At 38.3% G+C, this 25,773-nt stretch overlaps 1 protein-coding gene across 3 annotated transcripts in view; it reads left to right on the top strand.

Annotated features, from left to right (window-relative positions):
- HPSE2 (heparanase 2 (inactive)) overlaps positions 1-25,773 on the top strand; it is a 583,392-nt gene that overhangs the window by 390,221 nt on the left and 167,398 nt on the right. For all 3 annotated transcript variants that reach the window (XM_027112269.1, XM_027112268.1, XM_027112267.1), the window contains one exon: positions 19,511-19,604. In XM_027112269.1, the coding sequence (XP_026968070.1) occupies positions 19,511-19,604 (94 nt within the window). The remainder of the gene's footprint in view (positions 1-19,510; positions 19,605-25,773) is intronic.

Raw genomic sequence — 25,773 nt, 5'->3', positions numbered from 1 at the left:
CACACACACACACACACACACACACACACACACACACACACACACACCCTGACTGAATGTCCAGAAGTGAAGACCCAGACTGTCTTTTTCATTGTGAAAGAAGAAAGCAAAACGGCCCTGTTCTCATTCAGAAAGATTCTTTAAGTTTACCTTTGAAGTATTCTGTGATCTTTGGGAAATCTGTTCTGGAAATATCAGTAACTCTCATTATATTAATTCAACTCTTACTAATTCTTGGTGCCACTTAGAAGGGCCAATTCTAGCCCCAGGAAAACATAAAAAATGTCTAAAAAGTCTTAAAAGGGGAAATCCATTTACGACAAGCTAAAGGTTAATGGATTCATTATTCAACCTCAAACTGCATTGTATCAAACAAATGATTTGATGTAACAAAGAAAAGAGTGTTTTTAAACTTGATAAGAGAATAGGGCTTCCTGAGCTTTCCCAAATGTTTGATAAGATAAAAGATAAATTTTGGAGAAAAGAAAATAAAGCAGGAATTAAAACTAAGGAGCTTTTCTTTTCTTTGTGTATATAAAGGGACAGATATATAGTCTGTGAATTACTGAGTGCCTTTTTTTCCACAGTTTCTCTCAACCTTCTTTCTGATCACTTTTCTGTCCAATAGCAAAATGATAAAAATAAATAAATGAGGAAGTAAGAGTAAATGGAAAACAGGGTTAGAAGAATAATAAAGCAGTGGGAAAGATTAACACTCTAATGTATATCAGCTGGTTTTATTCTCTTGTTAGAGATAGGCTACAAATTTGATTCTTTGTTTCAAGTAGCCAAAGCAAAGTGGAAAATAAAATTTAGTGTCCATGAGTCAAAAACCAAACTAATTTTTCATGAGAAACATCATTTTCCTGTTACTAAATCTTGAGATAAACGTTTCTGGTAGGTCCTCATAAAAAGGCTTCCTATGTGATGACATGGATGACCTTTTACACACAGACATGCATACACAGACACTTTTTGTCTATCCTATTCTTTCAAAAGCATGGATACAAAGCTCACATTAAGGAAAAGGCATGGTATAGGGTCTGAGTGCAAAATAGCAGTAATTTCTAGATCTCATAAATAAATGACAGTGTGGAAAATTAAACTCAAACAGGAAACTTACATGAGACCTTTGGGCAAGTCATTTTGTTTTGCTTTCCTCATATGTTGGATTTACTCCTGTGTGCATCTGTTGGATGACATAATACGCAAATACAATTTCATTAATACCATCTGAAGTGTAGTTTCACACATATTGACAGGACACCCAGTGGTATCATTTCACTTTGTGTCAAAGAGGAGACCTTGAGCCTTGGATCTGGAAAGGGCCTTAGAAATCATCTTGGTCAAAAATGGCAAATGTGTGGTATATGTGGCTACATTCCTTACTCTCATTACCATGGCAGACATTACTAATTGATTACATTAATACACGGATGGATAATACAAAGTGGAGATAAAGCTATTTCTCAACACAACCCTTAATACAAGTATTACCAAAAGATCAGTGCTGGCATGCCCAATAAGAATGCTTTTAATGGATTTCTGATTTTAGTTCCAACATGTAAAGAGCTTGGAAGTTGTTACTCTCATTCATTCAACTAGAAAAAGCTGAACAATTTGATAATGAATGAATTTTCTTAGACCTGTCAGAGAATTAAGATTGCAGGGTAAACCATCACCAAGAAATCTGGAAAGACAGGTGAACCCAGAGAGTCACCACCAAAATTTGCATACCTGGAACAGAAAATATTGAAGCTATAAACTGATAGGAACATTTAAGTGGTAATTTTGATGAATTACTAGAGACTTAGTGTGGACTAGCTTGAGAGCGAGAAACTCCTGGAGGCTGCAGTCTTAGGCCCTCCCTACACACACTTTTGTAGAATCCAAGAAAAATCCCCTAGCAGCCCTTGCAGGGAGAGGCTTAGAGTAATCATTGTAAAATATGACCTAAGCATTCTCTATAACAAAGGCCAACTCTCCAAGGGAAAAGACATAATCAGAGCCTTATCCCATCTGGGGAAAGGCATTCCTCCCACTCTAACCCCCTCCAGACTTCCTATCTCACCTAGGGCGGTAAAAGCTATAGCATTGGGAAAAAATTGTGAAGCTTATAACCCAGAGGTATAGACCAACTAAAAGACTGAAATTCAGTCATAAAGTTATGGAACACTTCTCTTCCTCTATAAACAATGACTACACCTACAGGGTTCTAATATAATAACAGTGAATTACAGCTGAAAGAGATGCAAGACACAGACCCTCTCTCTGAGGAAGAGTAAGTAAGGAAGCCTAATGTTAAGAGAGGAAACATAAAGACATTAGAAAAATTTGAAGTCTCTGGTACTTAAAGCTTTAGCAAACCTGAAACATATCCCAACTTCTAGCCCAAATGTTCACACTAGTGGTATAGTTATGTCAGTTTCATTACCTGATTCAGCATATTGGTTTTCAAGAAAAAATTGCAAAGTTTACTGAAAGGCAAGAAAAAAAACACAGTCTGAAAAAAACAAAGCAATCATAAAAGCTAGATTCAGATATGACACAGATGTTGGGATCATTAGACAGGGATTTTAAAATAACTATGATTAATATGTTAAGGGCTCTAATGTAAAAAGTACACAACATGCAAGAATAGATGGGTAATGTAATCATAGAGATGGATACTCTACAAAAGAATCAAAAGGAAATACTAGAAATGAAAAATACTATAACAGAAATGAAGAATGCCTTTGGTGCACTCAGCAGTAGACTGGACACATCTAAGGAATCAGTGAGCTTGAGGATAGGTCAATACAAATTTCCCAAATGGAAATGAAGAATGAAAAAAGCAGAGTATGCAAGAACTGTAAGACAGTTTCAAAGTGTATAACATACACATAATTGGAATACCTGAAAGAGAAGAAAGAGGGAATAGAGCAGAAGCGTAATGAAATAATAATGGCATGAACTAATTCAAGTATTGAAGTAATATTGGCTAAAAAGCATTCCAAGGGGCTTCCCTGGTGGCGCAGTGGTTGAGAGTCCACCTGCCAATGCAGGGGACGTGGGTTCGTGCCCCAGTCCGGGAAGATCCCACATGCCACGGAGCAGCTGGACCCATGAGCCATGGCTGCTGAGCCTGTGTGTCCGGAACCTGTGCTCTGCAATGGGAGAGGCCACAACAGTGAGAGGCCTGCATACCGCAAAAAAAAAAAAAAAAAAAAAGCATTCCAAGACTAATGATATACACAAAAACCACCGGTCCAGGAATCTCAGAGAATACCAAGCAGGATAAATACCAAGAAAACTACACCTAGGAATACTATCTTATTCAAACTACAGAAAATCAAAGAGAAAGAGAAAACCTTGAAAGAAGCCAGGGGAAAACAGCATTGCTTATAGGGGACAAAGATATGAAGTACAGTGATATGAAGCAATATAAACAAAGATAAGAAACCATGCAAGCATGAAGAGAATTGAATGGAATAAAGTTGAAAGAAAAAAACTCACCGAAGTAGAGTTTTATATACAGCAAAATTATCCTTGAAACGTGAAGGGGAAATAAAGACTTTCTCAGACAAAAACTGAGGGAATTCATCACCAGCAGACTTGCTCTGCAATAAAGATTGAAAGAAGTGTTTTAGAGAGAAGGAACAGGATATAGACCAGAAATTCAAATTTGCATAAAGAAAGGAAGAGTGTCAGGGAAGGAATAAATGAAGGTAAAACAATATCTTTTATTTTTCTTATTTTTAATTGATCTAAAAGACAGCTGTTTGTTTAAAGTAATAATAACAACAATGTATTGGGTGATCATAGCATATGGATAAAGGAAATGAATGACAGCAATATCGTAAGAGATGTGAGTGAGGAATTGAGGATAATATTTTATAATATAATTTTATATTATATATATAATATAATATTATATATATAATATAATATAATTTTATTTAAATTATATTTAAATTATTTAAATATAATTTATTTAAATTATATTTAAATATAATTTATATTTGAGGATAATATTTTATAATATAATATAATTATATATTATACAATGTAATATTATATAATATAATATATATAATATAATATAATTTTATAGTACTTGTACTGCATGTGAAGGGGTATAGTGTTAGAGTAGTTTAAAACATATATTGGAAACTCTAGGACAACTACTTAAAATTTTTTAGAAAGAAGTTTAATTGCTTGCTAAGAAAGGAGATAAAATGGAATTATGTACAATGTTTAGTTAAAACCAGAGAAACAGAAAAAAAGGAGACAAAAGAGAAAAGAACAGATGCATGAAATAGAAAATACTTACACAGCAAATATTATTCCCAACTATATCCATCATCACTTTAAATGTGAATGGTTTAAATACACCAATTAAAAGACAGAGACTGGCAGAGAGGATACAAAAACAAAACCCAACTATATATTGTCTACAAGAAACCCAATTCAAATATAAAGACTCAGATAGGTTAAAAGTAAAGAGATGGAGAAAGATATACCATGCTAACATGAATCAAAAGAAAGCTTGAACAACTATATTACTTTCAGTCAAGGCCAACTTTAGAACAAGGAAAATTATTAGGAATAAGGAGGGGCAACACATAATAATAAAGGGGTCAATTCTCCAAGTTATAACAATTCTAAATGTGTATGTACCTAATATCAGAGCATCAAAATACATGAGGCAAAAACTGACAAGAGTGCTGTTAGCTATCCTTGATTTAGGCCAACCAACTACCTTGATAGATAAGATGATAAAAGAGGTTAAGTGACTTGCTTATGGTCACAAGACTAGTGATTGGCAGAACAGGGGACTCCTAGTTCCTTGTCCAGATCACTATCTAATAAGTGAAAATTTTGTTTGAGGAGCTATTATCTTCACTTAGTTAATACAAATGTAGACAGGATTAAGAACCACTGGGATAAGGGATAGAGTCCAGGTGACACATTAGCCCAAGACAACATTCAGTTAAGCCTGGGCTTTGTGTGGAGAAGGCTGATCAGGTAAAGGCCTCCAAAGATCAATTGTGTAGGTAAACATTGCAGTTTTGTCAAGAATGTTTGCACAAGATAGGGAAAAAATCAGAGGTTGAAGCTTGGTTTGCTGGTCCAAGTGATAGATCATTCAGGAAGTTAGGAGTAGGGACTAGATAGCAGGTGACTGGGGAAGGGCAGGGGGTTGCTAAAAACTGCTCTGTTGTGGTTCATTGATAGAGGTGGAATTGGACAGGTGATGTTTAGAGTTAAAGGAGCAGGAGAGGTGGATTTAGGAACTAATGATAGGAAGAAGCAGGTGTCTAGAAGTGTGTATGTGGGGCTAGTTGTTGAGTGGTGAGGCTTGGTAGGCTGTGCAGAGATAAAGAACAGAGAAGGAGGGTGAGTTGAGTTTTGGGGAAACCGAAAGATCCCTGACAGGGAGATCCAGCTCTTGCTCATTCTTTCCCCCTATTTTCCTGTTTTTATTTTCTTTATACAGTTGGCTCTCCATATCCGTTTGTTCTGTATCTGTGGATTCAACCCACTGTAGATTGAAAATATTTGAAAAAAAATTCCAGGAAGTTCCAAAAAGCAAAACTTGAATTGTCATTGACTGGCAACTATTTACACAGCATTTACATTGTATTAGGTATTATAAGTAATCTAGAGATGATTTAAAGTATAAGGGAGAATGTACGTGGTTATGTGTAAATACTGCACCCTTTTATATAAGGGACTTGGGCATCCACAGATTTTGGTACCCCTCAGGGGCAGGGGGTAAGGAGGAGGGTTCTGGAACCAGTCCCCGCCCAGATACCAAGGGATGACTGTATACTTCCTTCTACTCTAATTGTCCAAATATGTAAACAGAATATATTAAATGAAAATTTACCGTTTTCATTCTTAATTTAGAAAGCCAACTATCATTTATTCTCTCAAGAAAAAAAAGAAACAGAACTTATTTGCTTTTTATTTCTGTCTTGTTTCACTCATGATTGATTAACTCTTTAAAATCTAAATAATTCTTTAAAAGGGGGCTGTTCTTCTAAAAATCTTTGCATTGATAGCAGTCAGTTTGCTTATTCTTCATGTTCAAACACATGTTCTTAACCACAGGGAAGACAACACGCTAATGTTTTCCCTGACTCTCAGGCCCTTTTGAGGTCAATATTCAAACTGAATTTGTAGGAGATTCCGGGGGAAAAAATAGGATATTTTAGGGTACCATGAAAATTTTAATTATTTGAAATTTTTTAAAGGGAAAGATGGTAAGAAAACATTCCTTTGTGGAGAGATATGTGGAATTTTACCTTGAAATTATGACATTAAAATTTCTATTAGCTAAATAAATCTAATCAAATCCTCTGTCAGTTACAAATGATATAATTATACATTCTGAGCTCTAGTCCAAGGAATTTGAATTTTTTTTCATGGTACTGATATATTTATCATATCTACTCAGCTATAAAGTAAGTATATGTTGTGATTAAACATCATACAAATCTCATTTCAAATACTGGCCGGTGCCATTTTACTAGCAAGGTATTTAACTTCTCTGAGACTCAGTTTCTCTGTATGTAAAACATGAACACTAATAGAACTCTACCTAGAGTCTAGAGCATAGCTAGCATATAGTATGCACTCCATAAGTGTTTACTGGATAAATAATTATCTCATAATACTATGTGAAGATTATATAATGTATGTGATGCATGATACATACTAAGCATTCAATAGCTGTTAGTTTTACACTATCATCATCATCCTTATCATTAATTTCTCTATTTGAAGGGGGACATTCTGTTCAAATGGTAGATGGAATTTTATTGTTTCTAGGAGAGTGATATCTAAGCATTTCTCCTAAGCAATCATAACTAGCTGTCTTCTGGTTATAACCTTTAATGTAGTCAGAGATACTTAAAATTGAAAATCTGATACTTAAGCTCCCTCATTTATTGTGGAAGACTCTTATATCATCCAATTCTATGCACTTGATTTGTCAAAGGGAGCAGATAGCAGTTTTCAAGCACACAGAAACTTAGGGAAAATTTAGTTATGCATGAGGATTTGTAGAAAAGTCTACTTGAAGATGAAGCAGCCAAACAAAAAAGGAGTCATGATGGAGAAATTATGATAAAAAGATTGGTTGTAAATATCCAATGAATTTTCTATATTTAAATATTAAGATTAAAAATTACAATTCAAATTGTTGGAATTACAGTTAAAGATAAACATAAAAACTTTCACTTCAAGAATGATGGAGTATACATACTTTTCCTTATTCCTCTGATTAAGTACAACTAAAAGCCCTAGCCATTATTTATAAAACAAACATGAAAAAATTCTGAAAGGTGGAGAGAATAAGGTAGATTGGGAACCAGGGAATAAACAGTACAGTGGAGAGCTTCCTGGTTTGGGGTTTTTTTTGCCTCATATATCCCAGAGTTCGTTCTAGAAAAGCTGGCAACCCAGAAGCACCAACGGATACAAACAAAAAATGCCCCAACAAAAGCCAGTTCTCTATAGCCGGAGGACCAGAAAAGGAACAACCTAGCAAAACAGAAAATTTTATACAATAACCATTCTCTTCCAGTCACACAACCACTGAAAAAAAAACTGTGGTACCATCCCCACCCCTACCCCTTCCAGCAAAAGCCAAGCAGGGAGCTGAGACTGTCCCCCTGGCCAGGCTATAATAAGGTATCTCAGTGCTCCCATTGGTGAAGACCTAGTGAGGAGTGCCGGGACTTTCATTCCTGCTAGGTTATAACAAAGACCCTCCCCACCATCCCCACTCATTGTTAGTGGAGACCGAATGGAGAGCTGGGATTCCCACCCCCAGCTGTTAGAAATGAAGTGCCTCTTCCCCTCCCCCCTGGGATGCTGTCAGAGGATACCTAGTGGAGACTCAGGACTTTTACCACCACCCAGAAGTAATGAGGTTACTCCCCACCCACGTGAGTGGAGGCCACATGGGGAGAAGTAACAAGGTACTCCTACCCTTGAAGTCAGGTTAGTATATCAATGGAGGCCTAGTGGGGAGCTGAAACTCCTACACCCATACAGCAGTAAGGAGGCTCCCTAATCCATGAGTGTCAACGGAGGCCAAGTAAACCAGGCCTGTCAAACCAGGCAGTAACGAGGCAGTATTCCTTCCTTACCCTGCCGGAGTGGTGTCATAGGAGGCCAACCAAAACAAGATTTAAGATCCAGAGTCATATAATGCAATACCCCAAATAACCAGATGTCATGTGAAAATCACTTGTCATACCAAGAACCAGAGAAATATCAACTTCAATGAGAAAAGGTAATCAATAGATGCCAACATTGAGATAACAGAGATGTTTAAATTACGAGGATGTTAAAGCAGCTGTCATAAAAATATTTCAATGAGCAATTACAAATACTCTTGAAACAAATGAAAAAAATAGAAAGATAGCAAAGAAAGAGGAAGTCTCAACAAAGAAATAAATGATATAAAGAACCAAATTGAAATTTTAGAATTGAAAGTACAAAAAGCGAAATAAAAAATTCAGTGGATAGGCTCAACAGCAGAATGGAGGAGACAGATGAAAAAAAGTCAGTGAACTTGAAGATACAATAACAGAAATTACCCAATCTTAACAACAGAGAAAAACATAGACTGTATTTAAAAAAAAAAAAAAGAATGATCCTCAGGGATCTGCAGGACCAAAACAAAAGATCTAACATTTATGTTGTTTGAGCCCCAGAATGAAAGCAGGTGAGACTAAAAAATTACCTAAAGAAATAATGGCTGAAAACTTCCCATATTTGGCAAAAGACATAAACCTATAAATTCAACAAACTGAGTAAACCCCAAACAGATAAACTCAAAGAAATCCATACCAAGATACACCATACTCAAACTGCTGAAAGCTCTGTAAAATCTTGAAACCAGTAAGAGAAATGGCAGCTTAATTATAGGTAAAAAGCAATTCAAATGACAGCAGATTTTTTTCATCAGAAATCACGGAGGCCAGAAGAAAGTGGCACAACAAGTTTTAAGGGCTGAAGGAAAGAATTGTCTACCTAGTATTCTGTATCCAGCAAAAATATCTTTTGGGAATGAAAGGGGAATCAAGACATTTTCAGATGATGGAAAACTAAGAATTTGTTGACAAAGACCTACCTAAAAGAATGGGTAAAGTAAGTTTTCTAAAAAGAAAGGAAATGATAAAAGATGGAAACTTGGAACATCATTTAGGAGAAAAAACAAACAAAAAGGCAAAAGGCAGAAAAAGGCAATAGACTTTCTTTCTCCTCTTGAGTTTTCTAAATTATGATTGATGGTTGAAGCAAAATTATCACACTGGCTGATGTGGCTGTCAATGTTGTAGAAGAATAGGAGTAATACCCTTATCTTTCACAGAGGCCGTTGATATATACTGTCTAAAGTTGAACATAATTAAAGCAAAAGCATTATGACTCCATCTTTTAAAATTTTTTATAAAAAACATTTTAAGGAACTAGTATCTGATATATCAGATAACATTGCTCTAAAATTATTGATATCAGACTTTATTATGCATATATGTAGTATACATGTGTATGTATGTATATAGAGATATATGTATACAGACATACAGAGCTGAATGGCATGATTTTCTCTGAATGTTGATAAAGGTGGTGCATTGAGATTTGGTTTAATTACTAAATTCTTTGTACTATTTGTTATCATGTTTAAGTTTTAAAATGAGTATGTATTTTTGTAACAGAATTATTTTTATTGTATTTTTAAATTATGAATCAAAAGAATATAGCAATTAAAAATAATCTGTTTAAAGGAAAACTGTAAAATATTAATGATACTCAAATTAAATTACAGAAAAATGCAAATACTGAAATTTAAAATATCCTACCAGAAATGGTTTCTTTGGGGGCTCAATTCACATACCATACAACACAAGAAGCAACATTATATTTACTCTGATCTTGAAATCTAACTAGTAGATGGATACCTCTCTCCATCTCAATCTCTATCTGTCTCTCTTAACATGTATATACACACACATGCTTGTGTGTACGTACACATATAATCATGATATTGATAAATAGTTCCTTTTAATGCTTTATATGGTGAGAGCTAGCCTTTCTTTTAAAACAAAGACATGGCAATTGTTGTGAAAAGAATTATTTTGATGTAAGGTTTTTCTCCAGGTGAAATATTCTACACAGTGAGTGTACTTCAAGGAGGTGTAGCTCTACGACATTGAGTTTGCTGGGAATAAAAGTTAGATGCAGGAACAAAAATATACAGCGTATTGGTGAATGTAGCTAGAGGAGCAGTTTGGGGTGTGTGTGTCACACACACATGCACAGTTATGAGTGCTGGGTGCCTAGAAGTAAGCAACATCATGCAGGGGAGAATTGAACCTCTGGTTTTCCTGCTTGTCTGATATATGCTAGTTAGTACGTATGATTTCATTGACAATGATGATGCCTAAATGAATCTACCTCAAACTATGGCTATCCCTCAGAGTTAATACTCAAATTTTCACCAGAGGCCTAGTGGAGAATACTGGATGTAGAGTCAAAAGGCCGCCACCCACTGATATGTGACTTCCATTAATTGACCTCCCTTCCAGTATTCTAGATTTCATGTCCTCTCTGGTCATTAGTAATCACCTTAGTCATTGTTTTCACCCTGGACTCAGTTTGCCTAGATATAGAAGAATATGATCTCTCCCCTCCTCAGCTGTCCTTGCATGATATTAGAATTCAGCCCATTGTTGAGAGTTACCCAGTCAATTCAAACTAGAATTAGAGTTCTCTGGGTTAATCTTTTTATTTTCACACCAGGGACCATTTCCTCTCAAAGGACAACATTTTTATTATGCACTGTTGGTCAAACAGATCAGCTTGTTGAATGGAGTTTTGTTATAATGAATACCTATGCACTAGGAAATCTAACACTAATTGCTTTAATAAATAAACCCCCAAATCTCAGTGGCTTAACAATAGAAGTTTGTTTCTCACTAATGTCACATCCAATGCTGAGGTACCTGGTGGATGGCCTTTTATGTGATATTCCAGGACCCAGGTTTTTTCTGTCTTGGGCTTCTCCTTGGAGACTCTTCCATTCATCTGGCAATGGAGAAAAGAGACTATAAGGAAGGACATGACTTCTTAATTTCTGCTCAGAAGTGATACACATCTCCAACTACTTCAGCCTAACGTGACACATTACTTCTGCTCACAATGCTTTGACCTGTTTAGTCTTATGGGCACCCCTCTTGTGATGGAGGCAGAGATATAGTAGGTTCTAGCTAGGCAGCTGCTTCTTGGCAACAGCTCTGCAATGTGGAAGAGGGGCACAAAATTTTGGTGGTCAATAAATTGTCTCCACCCTATCTAGAGCAGCAAGCCCAGGTGAATGCGGGGCTTACCTCATGTACCTCTCCCCTCTCAAGGATCACAGCTTGAGTTGGCTGCTGTCCGATTCCTTCAAACAGTTGTTTTATATATTTTGTGTTGGATTGCAGGTTGTCTATGACAGGAGGGTAATTCTGATCTATTCCATGATGGCTAGAACAGGAAGTACTACTTAACTTGGTTTTAACCTAGCATTTCTTAAACTTATGTGACCATGGAGCCCCTTTTCTTCATGTAACAATTACTAATAAAATACTTTGAAAACCATTTTTGCAAGGAAAAGAGTAAAGTTATACCACCTCCATTCCTTTACTTATCTCCCCAGGTTTTTGCTTTTGTTGTTGTTTTGCTTTTGTTTTTATTTGTTGTAATTGTTTTGTTTCCTTGAGAAATTTGAGTTTAGCTCAATATTGTTTAAGTGGTCGAGATAGTTGAAGTAGGCAGGACTAAAGGAAGTTGAAAAGCACCTGTACTTGATTACAGGACAAATGAACTAAGCGCAGTAGTCTGCATAGCTCTCCCACTTGGCAGAACAGAGAGGAAAGTTTTTGGTATCTGTCGCCTAGTACCTACTTGGTCTCTGGTTTCCTAGTTACTGTAGGAGCCACAGTTTATAATCTGCAAACAGGGAGTGTTCACGAGACACTATGTGTGAAACAGCTAGCAAATAAGAAGGAACTTAATACATATACGGCTCCTCCCTTCCTCATTCTCCTTTCTGTGTTCTCCTAGTTATTAACGCACTAACCTAATTATAGTTAAGTTAGTTGTGCTGTTCAGCTACAATGACAATTATATGAAAAGAGGTCAGGGAAAGGATGTGGTAACTGTATAAGCTCCCAATTTACAAACCCTGAATTAAAATAAATACTGCACATAGATGGTTAGATTCCAGTGACTTAGACCCTGCCATTCCTATTATTGATGACCCACAATTAGATTGACCATGAAGCTAATGACTTAAGCTTCAAGCCCTTCACTTGCATTGGTTCCTAGGAGTGCTGGGAGTTGATGAGAATTGCAGAATGTTCTAGGTGGTGAGGGGCAAGCCTTGCTGTGTAAACATTTCTGGTAAACTGCCTAAAGAGCTCTGAGAAAAAAGGGACTTGAAAAAATTTTTCTGGGAATTTGTTGTGATTTATTTTGTCATTCTAAATAAATATTTATTTTTGTACCTAATTTTGTGTTTTGTACTTTTGATTTCCTTTTCTTAAAGAGGGTCTCACAAATTGTTTACATTTCAGACTTGAAACACACGGAGCCACTCCTGCTCACACTTTTGGTGCCATCACGTGCTGCTACCCTGAAAATTCCCAGAGGTGCCCTGCTCAGAGCCCACTCTGATAGCTGGAGCTGCAGATGGCTTTCCTATCCCTCTCCTTCCCTGCTCCCCTAGAGCTCTTCTCATCACTGCTAGGATCAAGGGCCGGCTGCTCCAGCCCCTGCCAAGACAAAGCATCTCTCCACATGCACTGTGTTCACTGGGGAGAATGATTAGGGCCTGAAGCTCAGGACCCAAAGTGTGCAAGGAATTAGGAGAGAGAAAAGTTCAAGAAAATGGGGCCCTTGGGACAGTACTTGAGCCTTAGGGCCACCCTTTTGACTCATTGTGGGTTAGATTATACAGATACTCATGCTTTCATTAAATATATTTTGAGTACCCATTATGTGCCTGAGGGATTGCCCACCACCCTGACCTTTACTTGTATGATTTTTCAATGATAACATTTTTCCAGGGTACAAACTCTTTGAAATTCCTGAACCGCAACCCTTTAGTCAGCTGGGTGGCTCCTGTATGGATTATATAGGAACTGGTTGAAGAAAGCCAAAGAAAGCCTATATTTTGTAGGATTTTTTTTTCTAACAGTATTCATTTCATTCAAGCTCCACCTGCTCAAAGTAGTTCTGAACACAAGATGGGAAGACTGACCCATAGCAAAGAAGATGAAGAATAGTGTAGCCTCAGAAAGAAAACCTAAAGGCATATGTGAGAAGAATGTGCTCAGTAGGAACCCAGAGTGAGGCCTTTGGAGGAGGGGCAGATACAACTTATAAAGCTTTGGAGAGACTAGAGTCAGCCTCTAGTCTGACTGATTTCAAGGTGTCAGATAGCTTTTATAGGTCAACAGTTGTTCTAATGATTATCCAAGCTTCTCCTCATCCAGTGGGGAAGGCCCCAGTTTTATGGAATTACCTACCCAGGCAGGAGGTTGGGTGTAAGAATTCTGAGCAGACTGCCCCTCCTCCCTGAAAGCAGCAGGCAGCAAAATAGGTCCGGAAATTCCTGAGCATTGGGAAGCCAGCACTAATGCAATTACCTGAAATAAAAGAAGAGGTCAGATAATAAGGGGCAAAGGTTTTTCCTTTTAAAGTAAAGAGCCCGGTAAACAAAACCAGCTGCCCCTGGACAACAAACTCTCCTCATTAAATGTTTTAAGAGGCTAATGGGCATAAGTGGCTAATTTGGAGTACAATCCTGAAGACTAAATCTAGGGGCCTAGAGAAAGGGGGGAGGGGAATCAGGGTTAAAACCTGGCTGGCAGAGAAGAAAGGAGATGAGACCTGCCCCTGGCAGAAGATCCCTAACTGGCCAGAATGGAATTAAAATACGAGTGAGATGATTTCACCTGGAGTCTCTAATATTTCTGGCAGTATCTCTGCGATAGGGGCTTGGGAATCTCAGCTGGGACAGTTTTAAATTTATACGCTAGTGGAATAGGATCTGAAGTAAGTTTTTAAAATAACTAATTATGGGAAATTTTATGTGTATTTACTATGGGAAGTCTGAAAGGGTACAAGGCAAAATGTTAACAAAGTTTCTCTAGGTGTTGGGTTCATCAATGATTTTTCATTTTCATATTTTAATCTTGTTTATGTGCATTTTCTAATTTGTCTATAATGAGCACTTGTTTCTTTTATAATCAACAGATAAAGGGCAAAATTTTAAATACAGTAAGTCCCCACCATACAAAAGAGTTCCGTTCCAAGAGCATGTTCATAAGTCCAATTTGTTCGTAAGGCCAACAAAGTTAGACGAGGTACCCAACTAACACAATCGAGTATAGAGTACTGTACTGTAATAGGTTTATAATACTTTTCACACAAATAATACATAAAAAATAAACAAATACAAAAAATAAAGAAAACATTTTTAATCTTATGTACAATACCTTGAAAAGTACAGTAGTACAGTACAACAGCTGGCATACAGGGGCTGGCATCGAGTGAACAGGCAAGAAGAGTTACTGACTGGAGGAGGGAGAGGAGGTGGGAGATGGTAGAGCTGAAGGATTGTCAGCAATAGAAGACGGAGGGCAAGCTGCAATTTCACGTGAACTAACTTACGTGATTGGACATGCGAATGCACAGTCACATCTTTGAAAGTTCGCAACTTGAAGGTTCATATGTAGCGGACTTACTGTAAGATGAAAGGTATTAAACTAGAAATAAAATTTAAAACTAAGAAGAGCAAGAGAGTTGGTGAATGAATTGGTATGTAGTTCTATTTACCTTGTATACTCTGCCATCTTTGCCACCTCCCCAGGTATGTGCTTGATATGACCTGCTAATCTAGAGGCCAGCCGAGGAAGGAATGATGGTTGCCAGGACTGAGCATAGGCTGTTTGTCCACACACAAAGGTTTCAAGCTCATTGCATTTGTAGTAATAGTTCACAGAAAGGTTATTTCTGCACAGCCTCTCCTGGCTTCAGCTTTTAGTTGAACAGCTCAGCCATTTGTGGTGTGATCCTAGGAGATGCTGAAATTTCAAGAGAGCTTAGAGGAGGACTATGATTTACCTAAAATTATCAGGGTTTACATGGAAGATGCCAAAGCACCTCTAATTGGCAAATTTCCTTCCCTCTCTTTCCTTCCCTCAATCCTTCCTTTCCTCTCTCATTTGTTTGGTCTTCTGGTGCCTTTGTATCCATTACTAAACTAGTTAACTCTTCAGGAGAGACCAGTTGGTAGCTCAGAATCATCTTTATCTTCCCAGTGAAGAAGACAGAGGAAAGCAGGGAGACTTGCCCCCAGGTCACTGGACAGTCTGGTGGAATCCAGTCCTACTTCCACTTACCCAGTCTTGGTTAGAAATCACCATCTTTACCATTTTTAACAATTTATTCTTACCAAGTGTCATCACAGGCTATCATGTCCAAATCTAAATGATGTATTGAGCCCTTTACTATAGGCAGCCACTATCAGAGAATCAAAGCTCTGTAACAGGCAGGAGTTTTTCAGATAACCACAGATTGTTGACATTGAGTGTTTTCTTAGAAGCTTCACATTTATGAAGGGTAAGTGCAGCAAGCTGATTGTCCAGGGTTACCCATGAAAAAGGCTCAGGTATTTATCAACTCACACCTATGGTTAAATTATCCCCTCTCTTAAAAAGGAATACTAAATTCTGGAGGACCAAAGTTCTTATTTCCATAGTGCAATATAAATGTGGGTTTATGTTTGCAAATAAAGTTGCTGAAACTTCACAGTATAATATGGGAATTCCTTTGGCATCCAAGTGTGAATCTGACTCAGACCGAAATTATTAAAAAGACACTGTGTTGGGGGGAAGGAAGGGACTGGGGAAGGAAGGGACTCTTATTTGGGCCAAAGATAGAGGCAATGTCCAGGGCCGTATTTGAGAATTTTAGAGGGTCTCTGCCATATCTGTTAACTTCTCTGATTCTCCTAGAGAGCTCATCTACGGCCGTGGCTCCATTCATTACTTACAAACTGAAGAAAACAACCGGGTCAACATTTTCTGTCTCAATTTTTCTCTGTGCTGACTTCTCACATCTCCAAGTACCTGTTGCATATTTTCTCTTTGATATTCTCTGGGTCTTTGATATCTCAAACAGAATAATTTATCTCCTTTGACAAACCTAAAACCCAGTCTGACTAGCCTACGTGTCCTTGGCACCAGTGTTCTCAAAGACATTCTCTCTCATTAGCTCGTGGTCATCATTGACTCCCTTCCTGTCTCTCTTATGTTCTACAGAAGCTTTATTTTATTAGTTCTTTTTTCACAGGCTCTCACTTTTACTTTTTCCATGATCTGCCTTACTTAGACCCAGATTTCTTCTTGCCTGCACTGTTGAGATAAGATAACCTTGTCACACTGCTTTCCTGCCTGGAGCTTTCCCTGCTCCAGTCTAATTCATAGCCCACAGGAATAGCCTGAGACCAACTGAGAATGATTGAATCCAGCTTGTTAGGTTAAAATTGGGGACAAAAATAGGCTCTAAAAAGCTTAAACCAAAGTTTTTACTGGAATTCCTCCCCCACATGTCACATGAAGGAGGAATTGGACTATTCCCGGGTCCAAGAAAACAGCCATTGAGTGAACAGTAAGAGGGAGCCAATTTTAGACCCATGGTAGAAGAGCCTTCCCTGGATCCGAGCTGTGGCACAGTGGAACAGTACTAGTAGTGTATGAGAGTGAGTTCCCTGTCCTAGATAATCACTTCTCAGGGGTGTTGTCACAGGCGCACCTACTTCAGACCACACGACCACTAAGGTCTTTTCAAACTCCAGATTTTTGCAACATAATCACAGCCCTCTCCACCTCTCTCTTTCTCTCTGCCTCCCACCTACTGGAAATCCAGAGTCCATTTTTGCTCCTCCATAATTCCCTAATTCCAAATCCTATGGTGGATGAACATACTGTCTTTCTCCAGACAGATGTTCCCCTGCTCACCCCATCCCATGGCTTTTCAGTCTAGGTTGCTGCCACCTTGGGTACTTAAGTAACCTGGAGGGTAGTTTTGGTTATTGAATACCTTTTATGTGCCAGGTTCTGTGCCCAGAATTTCTTCTCATTTTTATCGGTACAGTAACCCTGTGAAAATACTGTAGGGTTGGGGTTCTTTTTTAACTGATTTTAAAGAAGGGGAAACCCAGTATCATGTAGGTAGTATGTGGCAAAGCTGGGACTGAACCAAGGTTTTCTAACTCCAAGTTTCGTGTACTTGAGAAAAGAGACCAAAGGAAGGAGGGGAAGAGTGGAGGTCCCTCAACCGTGGGCCGTGGATTTTGTGGGATAGGAAGCATGTTCACAGGGAATCCTACATATTGAAAAAGTACATCTGGCACTTTTATCTCAATGAGCATTAAACTATATGTGTTGCCAGCAAAACTTATAAACTCTGCTGTTTAAAATAGTTATTGGGAGCTAACAAAGAAAAAAGAGGAAACTATAATATATTTGACTAGAACATAAAAGAACCCCATTTTTATCATATGCGTAATCATCATGTAATATAGTACAAATGTTCATGTCCTTCAATGTGTGTTACATTAACATTTCATGAATTATTTTTAATTTGAACACTACAGTGTTTTAATATGCCTAGCTTTCAGGTAGTATACTATCTAATCACAACTTTAAAAAAATTGGAGGTGCTGACAGTGGAGCACTAATAGAAGGAGGTTTGTGAGGTAATGGACATGGACATTACCAGCTCTGTGTGTTGCACATAATAAATGTTTATTGGATCTAAGTCTAGCATCTGTACCAGGAATGAGGTGAAAGGTCATGTCATTGGTTTGTTTTATTCCCTAATATAAGTAACCACCCAGATTTTCAAAAGCATGTACCCTTTGACACAGTCATCTCACTTTTAGAATTCGGTACACACAGTCAGGCCCCTATTGTTTATGACCCCATCTTCGTGAGCTGAAAATTAGAGAAATCAGAAAAGAACTAACAGTTGTTGAGTGCCTACTATATGCCAGACACTTTAGGTTTATCTGCTTGATCTTCAAACAATCCTGAGTAGTAGATATGTTACCTCTCTCTTAAGAATAAGAAAACTGAGGCCCATAAAGGCCAAGCATCTTGCCCAAGATCACATAGGTAGTAAATACCTGCCTTGGAATTTGATCTCAGATATCTCTGGCTCCAAAACCCATACTCTTTTCAATATACAAATGATTTAAACATTGGATTCTGTGGAAATGTGTGAGGTGGTGAGGGAGGCCAAGGGGAAGGCTGAGTGGGAGGAGCTCATCTCCCACCCTCACTTCAACCAGAGCACCTGGTTGAAAGTGCAATTACAAAAGAATTTTAACCATTCCACTACATCACATATTAGTATGGGAATTTAACATTAAAAGGAATTTTTTAGTACTAGAATTAGAATTATAGTTCTATAATACGTACTGAGAGGTTGGTTTCTTACTAAAAATGACATAATCTATCATTATCCATCAGCCAAGGAGACCTAAGTGGATTGGAAAAGGCACCCAGGAGTCATAAGCATTGATTTTAATTAAATCGATTTAATTTGGAATTTTGCAAAGATGAGTGCTGGGAGGTTTGAGATAATGAAGGTCACCTAATCCTGGGCTTAGCCTTCAGAGTAAAGATTCACACAGAGTCCCCACAAAGCCAGATGGACCTGTTTTGGTTGAATGTTAACAATGTAGTATCGGCACAACTTGATGTTTCACTTAAGCTACCTAACAAAACTGGAGACACCACCACACTGATGTGTGCCAAACTTGTTGCTATTTTAGGAGAGGGCACCTGAACTTTAATCTGTCTGACTTATTTGTTTATTCATTTATCTGTTCATTTATTCTGGAGGTGGAAGGAGGTTGACTACAAGGTATTTTGCCCAGGGAAGTGAACTGGAGATGAACTCTTTGAGACCTGCTCACTGCACTAAATCAGATTTTTGTGGTTGGTGTTTTCTTATTTAAAGGTGTGGAAACCTTTCAAAATGTTTGAGTAGTCTTTCAAACCTCTCACATACCTTTATTACTTTAAGGTGGGGGTAGGGATGGTACGGGAGGGGTGTTAAATTACTTTCCCTATGGGGAAAACAAGTAAGCTTTTCCCCATTACCCAATTGTGTTACAGAGTCCTGTCAGTTCCTATAGAGCAATAAATGCAGTTTCAATGGACAAAGGCTGAAAAAAATCACAATATTAGCCCACAAATGGAGGTGAAAATGAAGAGGTTAAAAAGTATATTATTTGTTTGAAAAGTACCCAGGATCAAAACTTCTTTAGAATGTAAGAGCCCAAGCGAACCCTGGGCTCTTTCCTCAGGCAACAGAGACCTCTGGCTAGAGAAATATATTTGTAGTCTCCTGCTCGAGATTTTCTCTGATTCTCATTTTATTTTTATTCCAGTTGCTACATTGATGGCCGGGTGGTCAAGGTGATGGACTTCCTGAAAACTCGCCTATTAGACACACTCTCTGACCAGATTAGGAAAATTCAGAAAGTGAGTAAAAATCTCTGGGGAAGAAGAGGAGTGAGTTTGGGGGTAAGGTGAGGAAAATGTCACAGGGTTCCAGCTGGGTGTTAGCACTGTGGGTAGAAAAATAGTGCAGTCTGGATTTGCATGGCCAAGAGGTGCCTCTCACAGCTGATGATTGCTGTTTATTGCTTTTCAGATTAAAAAGGGTTTGAATGTACCATATCCAAGTTTAAAAGCTTCTCTATTTTAATAACAAACATTTTGTAACAGATGGCTTCTAAATTGTGAGTTTCTTAAGGGAAGAATAGGTTTACTTTCTTTTTGCAGGAGTTTATTTTGGGTTAGTTTAGGAGAGAATGATTACATTCATTCAGTGGAGTTGTGGTCTGGGATATTGGCAATTCTGAGCCACATTTACACTATTCCTAGGTGTCTTAGAATCAGCCAAGTAACATCTTACTTTTGTAGAGATGTTGGAGAAGACAAGGTTAAATTAAGCAATTGTATGTAGGTCCTACTGGCAGGACACCTGTGGTTAGTAGTTCTCAAACTTGAATACAATCAAAATCACCAGAGATTGCTTGTAGTTTCCAATCTCACTTCTGATGTTCTGATTTAGTATGTCTCGAGTGGATCCCAGACATCTCTATTTTTAATAGTCATCTGTCAAGTGATTCCACCCAATGCAGATCATGTTTTGAAATACACTAGATTAGTTAATTCTGAACTGTGAGGATCTTATGCCTACAATTTCCATCTGCCTCTACAAAATGGTGATATCTCATCTTTAGTTTCCTAGTCAGGTCCTTTTCCAGGGAATGAGGACCTTTTGAACATTCAACTTTATTTTGAGCAAATTAAACACATCTTTGCAGAAAAATAGCAACAGGTAGGCCCCCATTGATATGGGATGAATGAGGAGAGTCCCCCGGTGGTCCAGTGGTTAGGACTGCATGCTTTCACTGCCAAGGGCATGGGTTCAATCCCCGGTCCGGGAACTAAGATCCTGCAAGCCGTGAGGTGCGGCCGAAAACACAAAATATATATGGGATGAATGAATAAATGAATGGGCAAATAAATGAATGGCTCATTATAAAATTAGTTGTGAAAAAAATACTATTTGGAGCAATCATAGAAAAGCACTTTTGATTGCTAAAGGGGAGGTCTGTACACTTTTCTATATTCATAACAATGCCATACTCAGATTACAAAATAGCTTTTGGAGTCTTTAAAGGCTGGGAGGCCTCAGGACTTCTGAATTTCTACATCCCAGTCTGATCCCTCTGGGGATCAGGTGCACTGACCACCACCCTTATCTGTCACTGTCTCCTACTAGGCAAAGCCTAGGAGAACTAAATTATTTGAAATATCTCTGTCAATCTCTTTGACATTCACTTAGTTTTTAATATTTAAATATTTAGTATTTACTGAGCTTTTAGCAAGTACCAGGCAAAGTGCCAGGTGCTGAGGATACAAAATGTAATAAGACATGGTCTCTGCCCTCAAGGAACTCACAGTTTTGAGGTTTAATACTTACTTTGAGCAGGTTGAAAAACATATTACCTAATGGAGTAGAATGTCAGCCTGTTGAACACTACAGTTTTCTAGCGCATTATGCTAATCCAGTATTAGTTATTGGCCTCTAAAAAAAGAGGAGGAGATTTCTTTCATTCATTCATTCTTTCATTCAGTAGATATTTATTGAGTGTTTACTGTGTTCCAGGCACTATACTAAGTTTCTGTATTACAACAGTGTACAAGACAACAAGTCTTTATATTTTTGGCTTTTCCAGTTTTGAGCCTAATGATCTGATCAAAGGATTGTCATTGGAAGTAAAATGATTCAGTGGTATCATGGCACTGTGAGTGAAGGTTCATGTAATTCTTTAAGTAGAATAGGTAGCTCTAGGTCAAAGCCAAGACAAATGGATTAGGAGTTAGGTTCTTCCCTTTCTCCCCACTACCCAGTACTCTCCACCACTGCATACACCTTCACCATCACAGAATGTTCAGAGACTGAAATAAGTGGCTAAACTCACCTCCTGAATTGGCCAGGCAAGGCCAAAGAAACTTAGAGTAAAGGACTCAAACCCTGTGCTCAATTGAAATTCAGACCTTTAAAAACATGTTTGATGGACTTGGAAGGGGAGAGCTAAGTGCGGTTGCAGGGGGGAGCAGTGGAGTCTCCAAGAGAAATAACCTATATACAGAAGGCACCTGGCAGGGGATGGCTAGAATTAGCAGTAGGACCTGGAGTCACCTTTTGGCTGTTGCAAATACAGCATGCTCAGAGGTCCCCTCAGGCTTATGTTCCTGTTCCGGTTATGTCTTGCCATGCAACAAATTACCCCAAAACTTAGCGGCTTAGAACAGTCATCTATTATGACTATGAATCCTGTGGGTCAGGAATTCCCATAAGGATAACTTGTCTTTGCTCCATTAGCTTCAGCTGGAAAACTCAAAGACTGGGGTAATTCAAAGGCTGGCGACTGGAATTATCAGAAGGCTCGTTCACTCATGTGTCTGGCAGTTGGTTGATGTCAGTTGTCAGCTAGTACCTTTGTGGGGCTGATAACGGGAATGCCTCTTTGTGTAGCCTGGGCTTCCTCCCAAGGTTTTAAAGTCAGATGCCCAAGAGAGAGAGCCAGGGGAAGCTCTGTCACCTTTTCTATCTACCCTCAGAAGTCATAGGGCATCACTTCAACCACAGTCTATACATTGAGACAGTCACCAAGACCCATAGGGATTTAAGACAAGAGGAAATAAACTTCTCTGGATGGGGGAGTGGCAAGGTTCTGGAAGGGCATATAAGACCAGAAATATTTTTTCAGTCATTTTTGGAAAATACTGTCTGCCAAAGTTCCATGCTCCTTGTTTCATTTAGTAGCTCATTCAGTTATTTCTCTGACTGGTTTTCTTTTTCCAATTCTCTTTTGCAAAGCTCTTGCCAGATATTGCCTTAAATGGGTATCTGCTAGGGCTGTTGCTGGATCACAGATTCCTTGAGCTTTGATCCATGGGATAGACCTTCTATTGGCTACAGCAGCCTGGACCCAGTTGTTAGGGCCTCGAGGATGAGAGTCTCTACCACAGCCCAGGATATGCCAGGTACTGGCCTGACTTGGGGAGATGAGGGCTGGGAGACCAGAGAAGGGTCACCAAGATTTTCCAGTTGAAAAGTTACTTTGGCTGTTCCTGAAGTCCCCTGTGGATGGGTGGGGGTTTGGGGAATTAGATTCCAGGGTACAAACTGGGGCAGAGTGATCAAACTCCTTCTTTTGAGCCCCCAAAACCAATTTGGAGATGGACCAAGTAAGATTTTAATATGTATATAACTGGAACTCTCATCCAAAAGCTAGAAATGGAATCTTTGTTTCTTCTCTATTTTGAGAAGTTCAGAGAAGTCCTAATGACCTCTCCTTAGGTCCACAGTAATGGAAAAAAGGGCAAATTTCCCACCAAAACAGATTCACGTGGTTAGATAAACCAGTGGTGAGGCTGTTTGAAGAAGAGATAGGATACAGGATTTGAAGTCTAGTGGCTTCAAAGTCTAGTGGGTTGTATGACCTTGGGCCATTCACGTAACTTCTCTGATTTTGTTTCTTCATCTGTAAAATGAGGATGCTAAGAATACAGTCAGCCCTCTGTATCTGTATCCATGTGTTCTGCATCTGTGGATTCAACCAACCACAGACTGAAAATATTTAAGAAAAAAATTTTCAGAAGGTTCCAAAAGGCAAAACTTGAATTTGCCATGTACCAGCAACTGTTTACATAGCACTTACATTGTATTAGGTAGTGTAAGTAATCTAGAGATGATTTAAAGTACATGGAAGGATGTGCATAGGTTATAATACAAACACCATGCCATTTTATATACGGGACTTGAGCAACTGCAGATTTTGATATCCACAATTGTTCCTGGAACGAGTACCCGACAGATAGGGACCACTGTACTATCCTCCTTCCCTCTTAGGGAGACTAGGAAGGTCACATGAGGCCCTGTTTTGTTAACTGCTGGTGAATGCTAGTTCTTATTGCTATTATTATTGTTATTTCAGTTATTGTGGTTATTTTTTTTTACATCTTTATTGGAGTATAATTGCTTTACAATGGTGTGTTAGTTTCTGCTTTATAACAAAGTGAATCAGTTATACATATACATATGTTCCCATATCTCTTCCCTCTTGTGTCTCCCTCCCTCCCACCCTCCCTATCCCACCCCTCCAGGTGGTCACAAAGCACCGAGCTGATCTCCCTGTGCTATGTGGCTGCTTCCCACTAGCTATCTACCTTACGTTTGGTAGTGTATATATGTCCATGCCTCTCTCTCGCTTTGTCTATTGTGGTTATTTTTAATAATAATTTACGTAACTGGAGAAGCTTCATGTTACCTTTATCCTCAACTTGTTCTTTGCTTTTTTCCTCTTTCCTCTTTCTTTGAACCCTGGAGAATATGATAGGTGATATTTTTGGCACCTGAAAGGCAGTGCTAAAAACAGTTGTGGTTTCCAAATTTGGACTGCCACTTAAGAATTTTCAGTTTTCTGAGCAGTGGGTGAATTCTGATTATGTGAAAATCTATGTGATGCATTTGAAAGCCTAACAGAGACAACGTTTGGACAACCCACTCCTTTGCATGATCCACACACTCTCTCCCTTCCATTAAAATGAGGATAATCATCTGTACTTTGGGAGATGAGTCAAGGGAAAGAGTTGAGAATCTCTCAATGCAGGCAAGAGTCAGACGGGAAAGTGAGAGATGTTCAGGATACAGTGCAGATGGTATAGCATGGATAGCTGGGTTGACTCCAAAACAATAACATAAGAACCAAGATGAACCACTTCGGCTTAAGTCACTTGGACTCTATGATTTGTGTCATCTCCTAGAGGAATCAGAGGAGGAAATAACACTTTTTGATATTATTTTCAGCAATTCAATAGGCACAGGAAGGAGTTGGTGAAATCCCAGTCATAAGGGAAGTATTTCCAAAAGTACTGTCCTTATGATTGCATTTTGAATACTAAATAAAATGAACAGTTGGCTTCCCTAATATTTGAAAATGTCCTTCCTTCCTCCCTTCCTTCTTTCTTCCCTTCCTTCCTTCATTTATCAACTGTTTATGACATTCTTGTATCTTCAAGACTCCTGAGGATAAAATGGAGAACAAGACTGGTGTGGTGGTTATCCTCAAAGACCTTATGGTCTAATGGGAAAATAGTTAATGAAGCAAGCAATGACAGTAAGATGCAATGATTCCCATAACAGGGGATGTTTCGGGTGCTACAGGAGCCCATGGTGAGATGTATCTACCTTAGTTTGTAAAGGAAGGGAAATTGGGCAAGTCTTCCCAGAGGAAGTGACATTTAGGCTAATTCTGAAAGGATAGACACCTTCTAATTTATACAGTTCTTCTTAGGGTGTGATCAGAGGACTTCTGGTGGTAGATGTATATGGTGGAGGGAATGGTTTACATGATTTATAATATGACCATGATCATTCTTTTGTTAATATCATCATTGCTTATGATTGCTCATAATACTTAATAAAGATTAATTCTTTTGAAATCTCAATAAATGCAGTAACATTATACCCCTTTTTCCAATATATCCTAGTTGCAATATCATGGAAGTAGGTAAGGCAGAGGAATATTTAATCCTTTGGAAGTAACGAATAGATTAAAAAGGAAACTTTTTTCTCAGCCAACTGCTGGTTTACCTACTTATATCAAAGTATATCAAAGGGGAAGAGGGTAAAAGAATAACAGTTATTCTTGAGGATCATAGAATAACTGGATGCACAACTAAAGGAAAATGAGGACAATGACAATGTTAACCTTCTCTAATGAAGAAAAGTGGAAAATGAAAATACCTTAGTAGGGTAAGAACAGTAGTATCACTACTGGAAAAAAAATCACTGTTTCATTGGTTGATTCATTCATTCACTCATTCATTCATTCATTCAATAATGTTGACGGCTTATTTCAATGTGCCAGTGCCTGCCATAGTGCCTGTCACTTGGCAGGTGCTCAATCAATATTGGAGGGAGGCAGTTAGGAAGTGGAAGGTGAATGAGCAGAGTAAAATAGTGGGAGAAATGTAAAAGAAGCAAAGTAATGTGTATGTCTCAATCGCATTTGGATCTGCTATCTCAGCTGTTCACATGCAAAAGAAGCTAGTCTGCTACTAACTT

This window comes from Aethalodelphis obliquidens, unplaced genomic scaffold (assembly GCF_003676395.1).
Source record: "Aethalodelphis obliquidens isolate GAN/ISIS:26980383/991018 unplaced genomic scaffold, ASM367639v1 scaffold11, whole genome shotgun sequence".
Lineage (NCBI taxonomy): Eukaryota > Metazoa > Chordata > Mammalia > Artiodactyla > Delphinidae > Aethalodelphis > Aethalodelphis obliquidens.
The sequence above is the reverse complement of the archived record's forward strand: the minus strand, read 5'-3'. Positions and strand labels throughout refer to the sequence as shown.